The sequence below is a fragment of the Sardina pilchardus genome, chromosome 9, assembly GCF_963854185.1.
Source record: "Sardina pilchardus chromosome 9, fSarPil1.1, whole genome shotgun sequence".
Classification (NCBI taxonomy): domain Eukaryota; kingdom Metazoa; phylum Chordata; class Actinopteri; order Clupeiformes; family Clupeidae; genus Sardina; species Sardina pilchardus.
The window spans coordinates 16,836,818-16,846,466 of record NC_085002.1 but is presented as its reverse complement, the minus strand read 5'-3'; the positions used below and the strand labels follow the sequence as shown (position 1 = coordinate 16,846,466).

General features: G+C 43.2%; 2 protein-coding genes across 2 annotated transcripts in view; both read left to right on the top strand.

The window, feature by feature from the left end:
* The first annotated feature begins 2,037 nt into the window (after positions 1 to 2,037).
* LOC134092173 (myosin-7B-like) lies at positions 2,038 to 3,589 on the top strand. Its single transcript, XM_062544962.1, has 6 exons — positions 2,038 to 2,051; positions 2,355 to 2,481; positions 2,674 to 2,777; positions 2,977 to 3,120; positions 3,268 to 3,424; positions 3,558 to 3,589. Exons 2-6 carry the CDS (start codon positions 2,382 to 2,384, stop codon positions 3,587 to 3,589), a joined length of 537 nt encoding a protein of 178 aa, XP_062400946.1. The 5' UTR covers positions 2,038 to 2,051; positions 2,355 to 2,381.
* A 277-nt stretch (positions 3,590 to 3,866) lies between these two features.
* The window catches only part of myh7ba (myosin, heavy chain 7B, cardiac muscle, beta a), an 18,733-nt gene continuing 12,950 nt past the window's right edge, over positions 3,867 to 9,649 (top strand). The window contains exons 1-11 of the mRNA XM_062544961.1: positions 3,867 to 3,954; positions 4,161 to 4,224; positions 4,385 to 4,483; positions 4,918 to 5,021; positions 5,373 to 5,511; positions 6,151 to 6,269; positions 6,689 to 6,838; positions 6,939 to 7,109; positions 7,336 to 7,515; positions 8,142 to 8,274; positions 8,506 to 8,582. Of these exons, the coding sequence (XP_062400945.1) occupies positions 3,901 to 3,954; positions 4,161 to 4,224; positions 4,385 to 4,483; positions 4,918 to 5,021; positions 5,373 to 5,511; positions 6,151 to 6,269; positions 6,689 to 6,838; positions 6,939 to 7,109; positions 7,336 to 7,515; positions 8,142 to 8,274; positions 8,506 to 8,582 (1,290 nt within the window). The 5' untranslated portion in view covers positions 3,867 to 3,900. The remainder of the gene's footprint in view (positions 3,955 to 4,160; positions 4,225 to 4,384; positions 4,484 to 4,917; positions 5,022 to 5,372; positions 5,512 to 6,150; positions 6,270 to 6,688; positions 6,839 to 6,938; positions 7,110 to 7,335; positions 7,516 to 8,141; positions 8,275 to 8,505; positions 8,583 to 9,649) is intronic.

Here is a 9,649-nt window from a genome sequence, read left to right as displayed (position 1 = left end):
TGCAGGTGATGCAACAGGTTAGAGGGGAACAAGGCCAGCCCTAGGTAGAGTAGTTAGTATGCATTCCCGCTGGTTAACAATAGACACTGTCATCAGCAGACTAATCTCAGCTGCCAAACGCTGAGGCCTGGGCGCCTCTGGCACGGCTGGACGGGCTACCGCCACTGCTGCTGGTGGTGGCACTGGCCGGCTGGATGGCCGCTCGTGGTGAGGGGTGTATTCTTTGTCTATTTCAGGACACTATGAACCACCGCCCTCCCCTTTTCCACATCTCTCTCTCTTTGCCCCCCCCCCCCCACCCCCCCACCCCTTCAGCATACAAGGGCACACATAACTCAAGGTCAAATCTCTCGGGGAGCGGAGTGTAAAAAGAGTCCTGCACACGCAGAATTACAGAACAGACACCGCCGAACAAATGGGCCCCAGCGAGCTCCCCGAGGACAGGCTTGATAGAGTCCTCTCGTTACCACGGTCTTAATTTAATGCTTCAGCTGGAAAGTTCCAGGGAGACTGCGGCAGGGGGTCACTTTCTGAACTCGGATTCGGATAAATGCCATTTGGATTTGGTCAGGAGAGGACAAGAGGTCCACTGAAGTTACTTTAAACTGGGTACGGGTGGGTAAGGGCTTTGATCAGTTCAGTCCTTGAATTGCAGACCATACCTGAAATTCTACTGGGAGAAGAGGATGTTAGATGCAAATATGAACATCAAGTTCTGCACCGTGCAATTTTTTTTTTTTTCTTTCCTCTTTTTCCAATTTTGCCATATTATGATCCCACTTTATTACCTTAAGACCAAACATCATTAGCATAGTAAAGGTCAGTGATGTTACCTCTTCCTCAAAGCTCAGAGTGTCAGAAGCCGTTTCTAGCTGACAGATGCCCGGAGTGTTGTGGAATGCCTCAGTTCACAGAATGCTTCTACTGTACTTAAAGGGTGGGGGCAATTAACAGGTTCCAACTGTTAGGGTAGGCGGAATCTTTTTTTGGAACAAAATTTTTGACATTCCCTTGTATCCTTCCTTCTAAGTTTTGGGCCATGGCCTTCATCTGTTTTAAAACTAAGCAAATAACCTTTACCCTATGTTAAAGTATTCTATTAAAATAATTTTAACTTTTTCTTCCGTGTCTGTCTGAAGACTTCGAGCATCCAAATAATTCCTGAACAGCATTGGCTGCTTCACGAAACAGGCCAAATATTATGACGTATTTTAAGCGCCATGTCTAGTGTGGAGCACCACGGGTGCTGAAATAATATCTCCTATGGTTACAACTTCTGTCGTGGTATACAATGGCAGCCCCCCTGTTGGCGTCAACAACAAAAGAAGCTGTGAACAAGCCATTAGAGGGAGAGAGAGGGGTGAGGCTACACATGTGTATTTTATTAATTTAATACTTGTGAATTGTTGTTGGCCTCCAGGAGAAGGTCTATGGAGGAGTCTCAGCTTTCCTCAGACTGCACTTGGACCATCAGTTGGAGGGAGTGTAACACCAGGTGTCAACGACTCTATAATGGAATAAATGGGCCCAGGGAATGCCACGCAGAAATGGCAAATCAGATATATAGTAATGGTAAGTAGATATGAGCAGTGATCTCATTCACACCTTAAAGAATGGCTGACCCACACTTCTCCTAGTTACCGGCCTTGACAGCTCAGTCCGGAGGGAAAACTTACAAGCTCGCGATTCAATTTATCCAGGCAATTACGCCTGCATAACCTGGCCAGTTGTGAACTCGATAGTGGTTCCACAGTTGACAATAACACTATAAACACAAACACCCCCTTTGGTTTGCACCGCCCTCCCTCCCCTTCCGACTTACCCTAAATCATGCCTTCCCAGTACAAAAATAACTGCCTGTGTGCTTTACGCAAAGTTGAAATGCAGCTTGCCTTTTGTGTCAATTGAGACACACGCTGAGCACCAATGGGCGGCAGAGGAGGCGACACATGATAATGTTTGACATATCTTCCCAAAGCGTGACCTTGATGGAGACAATAAATAGGGGCCATGCAGCTTGCGCTCTCTCTAGCCTTTCAGCGCTTGCATAGGTTAGTCCATCCGTGCGTAGTGGCGCGGCCATTCACATTTCTTTCAGTTTATTCACAAATTGGGAAGGAATTCCAATTCTTGAGACTTAAAATGGAAAAAAGGAAACTCATATATTTGTTGAATTAGTCAAACATGAAATAATAATATGAGACAGGTGTACAACGGATATTGTGAATATTTTTTTCTTTTCAACGTTTGGAGGAAATAAATAAGAAAAGGGTGAAAAATTGAATTACGAGTAAATGTTAATGTTTACTCTCTCTGTTAAGGTTTGTGGAAACTTTTACCCAATTGACTTCGAGGTGTAGCAGGACTGTGGAGGCACCACCATGTCCCGCTTACTGGACATGAAGGAGTTTGGAGAGGCAGCGCCCTTTCTGCGCAAGTCGGATCTCGAGTTACTGGGAGCACAAACGGTGGCATTCGATGGTATTGTAGAACGTTTTGATCTCGTTTTGTTCTTATGGTGTGTGATATAGGTAGGCTAACTCATCATTTGCAACGTTGGACTGTCATTGTAAAATGAAAATAATCAATTATGAGTCGCTGTTACGAGATATTTTTTTTCTTGTTGAGAACAGCGCACAGTCACATGTTAACTATATTGTACTACTGTGACAGGTAAGAAGCGTGCCTGGATTCCGGACGAGAAGGAGGCATACATTGAAATTGAAATCAAGGATATTACCGGTGGCAAAGTTACCGTTGAGACCAAGGATGGAAGGGTAAGTAGATTATCGTACGTTATTGGCGTTGTTGTATGGAGGGGTAATAAAATATGCACGGAAAACTTAAAGCACTTTTAAAATGACTTAGGCCTAAGTGACTTTCTCGCACACATTTTCCCGATTGATTAATTTCAATGCATGTTCTGCAATCAGCTCGTAGCCTACAATCAAAGTGTCTTTCCCTCCCCACGTGCAGACCCTTACCGTGAAGGAGGATGACATCCAGCAAATGAATCCTCCCAAATTCGATATGATTGAGGATATGGCAATGCTGACCCACCTGAACGAAGCTTCTGTGCTGTTTAACCTGCGGAAGCGCTACAGCAACTGGATGATATATGTGAGTGACAGCCTGCACAGCCTGCATCCTCCAAATGTAGACTACTCACAAACAGCCATGCTGGCTGCTGAGATGTGCCGAGGGAATATGGGATTTTGGTCTGTCAACAAAGAGGAGAGATCTCCACTAATATAGCTGTCTCTGCAGACGTACTCCGGGCTGTTCTGTGTGACGGTGAACCCCTACAAGTGGCTCCCGGTTTACACGGCCCCTGTGGTGGCTGCCTACAAGGGCAAGCGCCGCTCAGAGGCCCCACCGCATATCTACTCCATTGCCGACAATGCCTACAATCACATGTTGTGCAGTACGTAGGATTTCTTTTACTTTTGCCTATTATCTTGTTTAATGGTGTTTTTAATTTTGAAAACAATAACAGATGTCAATACTTTCTGTATTGTTGCAAAATATCAATAGCTATATATTTTTTGTCCACACAGATCGTGAGAACCAGTCCATGCTTATCACGTAAGTGTAGGCCTACTACAACAATATCACAATGGCCACCAACATTAATACTGTTACAGAAATTAAATTAATATGATCTCTTGCATAAGCAGTTGCTCAATATAGTACTCAGTAAGACCTCAGCAATAATTTTGCATTAATATTAACTTAAGATTTAAATGGGACATTTTTCTCCATCTTTACGTATGAAAATGCAGAATTTTTCAGTCTTGGGATTTTTTTTCGTGGATGGACATCTGTCTGAAAACTAACCCTCTGATGATGTTTCCTGCTTAGGGCACCCTAGAGGATCAAATAATTGAGGCCAACCCTGCTATGGAGGCCTTCGGTAATGCCAAGACTGTGAGGAATGACAACTCCTCCCGCTTTGTGAGTAGAATGATCTGCTGGGCATCACTGAAAGAGTTGAAAGAGTCACATGAGGTTTCAGCACAATTTGATTAGAGGAAAAATATCTGAGATTTTAAAGGGCAGAATCAAATGAGAAGAGGTCAGGACAATATGCCATGTATGAATGGTAAGATGTATCAGATGTATGTTTTAAATATGTTACATTCTTTTTTCATCCTTTGTAGGGCAAGTTTATAAGGATCCATTTTGGACACACAGGAAAACTAGCCTCTGCTGACATTGATATTTGTGAGTTATAGCATCATACTCATAGACTTAGATTTGCTTGAAATGCCAATGCTGTATGCCATATAGTTACCAGTGCATGTTAAAATGGTGCACACAGTGGCTACAGTGTTACTTACATTAATTAGGTGCACATATTTAATACCCGTTATCTTGTTTTCAGATCTTCTGGAAAAATCCAGAGTGATATTTCAGCAGCCTAGAGAAAGAAGTTACCACATCTACTACCAGATCATGTCTCAGAAGAAGCCAGAGCTCCTAGGTAACAGTAACAGTCAAAAAGTTTCTCATTAGAAAGAACATTTCTTGAAATTTTCTTGTCCTCTTGTACCCTCATTGATGAATGCAACATTTAATACAAAACAACTGCTATTCAGAGGTGCGTTTCCAGAAAAGCAATGCAATTTCCCCATTGCGAACTAACTAAGTTGCGAACAGATTAGAAACAATGGTTTTGGGAAACGCACCCCAGGATAAGCCATTGAACTGATGTAGGATCTGCGCAGACAATAATGAACAATTTTCTATCACAATTATGATGCAAATCAAATCTAATCAAATTTAATTTCACATACTATTATTGTGTCACATATACTCTTGTGTTGCATACACATAATTTGTCACATACTGTTATTGTGTCACTTATACTCTTGTGTTGCAGACACATAATTTGTCACATATACTCTGGTGTTGCAGACATGCTTCTGGTCTCCTCCAACCCTTTCGACTACCATTTCTGCTCCCAAGGAGTGGTCACGGTAGAGAGCATGGATGATGGACAGGAGCTCCTGGCCACAGACGTAAGTGACCGTGAGTCACTGTTGCTAACGATAACAACAGTGACAGCGGGCACCAACCCGCTGGCATTAAGTCTTGTACTCGTCTCACGCAAGCCATGGCAATTAGCAAAGTCTGTCGTAATACCAGTGCTGTCCTCTTTGGGGCGATATGACATTCTGACTAGCTGTGTGCCAGTTTCATTGACCTGGGCTGTCTGTCATCGATGTTGTAGTTGTTTCTTTAGACTGTGAGATTATAGCACAATCTGTGGACATAAATACATGATACAAAACCATTTCCAAAACACCTCTGGTGAACTGGTCATACAGTATGTCCTCCCTCTGAATGTTTGTTTTTTTTGTGTTGGCCAGCATGCCATGGACATCTTGGGTTTCAGTCTGGATGAGAAGTACGGCTGCTACAAGATCGTGGGGGCAATCATGCACTTTGGCAACATGAAGTTCAAGCTGAGGCAGAGGGAGGAGCAAGCTGAGGCCGACGGCACTGAAAGTGAGTTGGATCTCTCACTAAGATTTTATTCTAAGATTTTCCATTTTAGCCATTTCTATTACTGCATCTATATATAACTGTCGTTTTTGTTTCCAAGTCCTAAATGAACTTCAAACCCACAAATTCTAAGTTGTACGAAAAGCCAGTGGGCACAATAGTATGTCTGTCCCACATATTTATTTATGCTGGAATCATAGTGGTTCTACGTCATGTGCGGTACACTACAATATATCAGTCACCACATTTAGAGTAATATAAAATGGAAGATGGAAGATTGATGACCTTGTAACCTTTAACCCTGAATGGATGGGTTGGCTGTAAACCGAATTACCCCGCGGGGACTACCATAATTTCCCAACTGTTAGCGGCAGCTTACACCTTAATTTTACTACATTTCTTCAGCTATGAGGTTAATATATGAGGGCAGCTAATATGTTATTTATGGTTTTGTTTCTTTTAACTACTTAAAACACTGCGGCTTATACACAATGCGGCTAATACACAGGAAATTACTGAAATAAAGTTATCTGAACTGAACTGGACTGATATGATGAACTAGGCTATTATTGTACGTACGTTATTGTAAAACGTTTTAGTAATCATATCGCATGTGTGTGTTTGTGTGTGTGTTCTGATCAGGCGCTGATAAGGCCTCCTACCTGATGGGTGTGAGCTCCGCTGACCTCATTAAGGGTCTGCTCCACCCCAGAGTCAAAGTGGGGAATGAGAATGTGGTGAAGGGACAAAATGTGGAACAGGTGAGTCTCATCTAGAACACACACACACACACACACACACACACACACACACACACATACAGAGACAGTAGCAGTACACAAGGACCCCTCTCTGAGCAAATAAAGAAAGTGTTTGAAGTCAGAAAAGTCAGAAGAAACCAATCTCAAGTGTCACTGTTGTACATTGTGCAACTGTATATAAAAAAAATCTTCCCCTTTCATTGATGATAATACAGACAAAAAGAGTATTGATTTATTTGTCCTGCCGATCAATATGGAGGCTCTGAGCGCCCTGTGGATTCAGCCTGGTATCCAGGCAACAGTATGTGCGTTCAAGAATGACAGCTGTGCCTCTGTGCTCTCTCCGTGTGTGTGTGTGTGTGTGTGTGTTTGTTTCCTTTGTGTCTCTATGTGTGTGTGTGTGGGCGTGGGCGGTGTAGGTTAACTATGCAGTGGGAGCCTTGGCCAAAGCTACGTACGACCGCATGTTTAAATGGCTGGTGGGGCGCATCAACAAGACCCTCTACACTGTCCTGCCTCGCCAGTTCTTCATCGGCGTCCTCGACATCGCAGGCTTCGAAATCTTTGAAGTAAGTAGATGTACTGTAATGGAGGCAATTGACAAAAAAAAAAAAAGATTTTACTTGACACCATCAGCTGTCTAATTTCCTTTTTTTCCTTTTCCTTAAGCTGAACAGCTTTGAACAGCTGTGCATCAACTTCACCAATGAGAAACTGCAACAGTTTTTCAACCACCACATGTTCATCCTGGAGCAGGAAGAGTACAAGAGAGAGGGGATCGATTGGACTTTCATCGATTTTGGACTGGATCTCCAAGCCTGCATTGACCTCATCGAAAAGGTGTGCGGTGATGAGGTTTAACTCATCATTGGTTGCGCCAATATCACATTTTCATGGTAGTTATCAGATAGCAGTTGGATTCTACATTTTCTAGATTTGTAGATTGTTGTAGGTCTGAGTAAGGCTTAGTCAATTTTATCATTGCAGGACTCGAATGTAATGAGATTTGGAAGCTAGACATATTTGATTGCATTTTCAATGTCCTTTTATTGTTTTTTTTTCTCAGCCCCTGGGAATCCTTTCCATCCTCGAAGAGGAATGCATGTTCCCAAAGGCCACGGACAGCAGCTTCAAAGCCAAGCTGTACGACAACCACGTTGGCAAATCGCCCAACTTCCAGAAGCCGCGGCCGGATAAGAAGCGCAAATTCGAAGCCCAGTTTGAGATAATGCACTACGCCGGAGTGGTAGGCTGACTCTACTCCGCTGTAGCCATCTGTAGCTTATCTGGGGGAGCACAGAGTTAGCAGCTATCATGAGCGTAATTCGAATGGAGGACAAATACAGTTGGGAAGCTGATTGAGCGACCTTTTGAGCAGTGTTACTGGGCAATGTTCCGGAGGATTGTTGTTTGGATAGGTTCTCATTGAAATTGGGCGTTGATTTTGTTTTGGCAAATGATGGCAGTCATCCAACCAAACCACATGGAACTGTTTATGTGGTTGCCACATTGCTCAAAGTTGCACCATGTGTCATCGCGTTGAGATCTGAATTCCTAAAGCCCCCTTCACCATTCTTATTCTCTCATTTAAAGTTATTAGAAGAGGTTTCTTTAGAGGTGTTTTTAACTATAGCGAGCAGCTTTTTGTCAAGGACTATTTGGAAAAGGTATTTTTGAGAAACCTCAGCATCTCTGAGTATTCAGTGATACATATGTGCAGTGATATATGAATACCATAATAGCAACCATAATGATCACTCATACACAAGTCTCTTTGTCTTTCCTCATGAGTTTTCATAATTGATTTGTCATCTTTGTTAGCATGTCTGACTGTGCATGGTCTCTCATACATCTCTGTATTTTACTTGCCAGGTGCCTTATAACATAGCGGGTTGGCTGGACAAAAACAAGGACCCACTGAATGAAACAGTGGTGGCCTGCTTTCAGAAGTCTTCCAACAAGCTGCTGGCTGCTCTGTATGAGAGCTACATCAGCTCGGACACAGGTACCAGCACAGTCTCGCACTCACTCGCTCTCACACTCATGCAGTGTAATCATAAATCATAAATATCATTCACATTTTTTTGTTGTTCCACATGTAAAAATGTGGATTCTAAAGGCATTTCTGCCGTTGTGTATCTCGCCCCTATATACGGCGCTTCACATAATGAAAGACTGTGGCCGTTGTGTAGTCTATAGTCTTAAGTCTGACTGTAACGCGATCCTCCACTCACAGCCTCTGATCCCAAACCTGGCGCCAAAGAGAAGAGGAAGAAGGCAGCCTCCTTCCAGACGGTCTCTCAGCTCCATAAGGTGAGGATGATGTCATACCGTCCACCCCTGGGGTGGTCACTCTGCGCTGTCCTGTCCTGTTCGCCCGCCGCCAATCACTTGACCGGCTGACATTTGCTGGCATCACGTGTTTCGTATTTTAAGTTACAGTCGCACGAGGGAGCCTACCAACATTGTTGGATGAGGGGATAATTTTATTGTAGGGGGATTTTTGCGAATTATTTATAGTGTAACTCACTGTAGTGGAAAGAAACCGCCTGAGCCCTTAGAGTGTGCTAGGAAAAAGCTTACGGCTTGTTTTAGCCCTGTGCCGATCAGCTGCCGCGAAGAGGAATTTGGCTAATGATACACAGGGTAACCTTTTAGGCAACATCACCAGGCAGCATTACAGACAGACACAACACAGCCTCAACGCCTTTGAGGGTCACGGCCAAAAACGACACGCCAGCTGGACTTTGTGTCACTGTGATGGTATCTGCCTTGGCAGTGTCGCCTGAAAATGTTGCCTTCAAATATGGCAGAGCTTTAGATTAGTCTGTTTTTAACTGTGAAAGTCCAGTAAAAGTGTACTTTGAATGGTAACGACACTTGTGAAACATGCCATGCGTACGTAAAAATGGCTGCCCTTGGTGAAGGTCCTTCTGCAGATGAGAGGGAGGCAGTTAAGACTTGCAGTGATGTTTAGGGCACTGATCAAATGAACATCACTTTAAGTCTGTGCTGGCTCCACTGCTCCAAGCATCCCAGGACCACACATCACACACAGACTCCCAGCCTCAGCCTACCAGCCTCCTCCTCACACACTGATCTGTCTCTGTCTGAGCAGCAGGAGGAGATACACAAACAATTGTTACTGTGTTTTACCCTCCAGAGAACTTTTATAATGTGAATAGCATCTGAGTTCAATCATTTCATTTTTGTCAGTGCCTTTGTAACGCAATAGAATAATATACTACTACAGTAGTAAAGCAGATGTGGTGTTGTAGCTGCTATGTTCGTACAGTTAGTAATAGTAATACTAAATTAAATGTAAAAAAAACCTTTAGAACCTGGTAATTCTGCACAGAAAATATTTTGAGAATGTAATA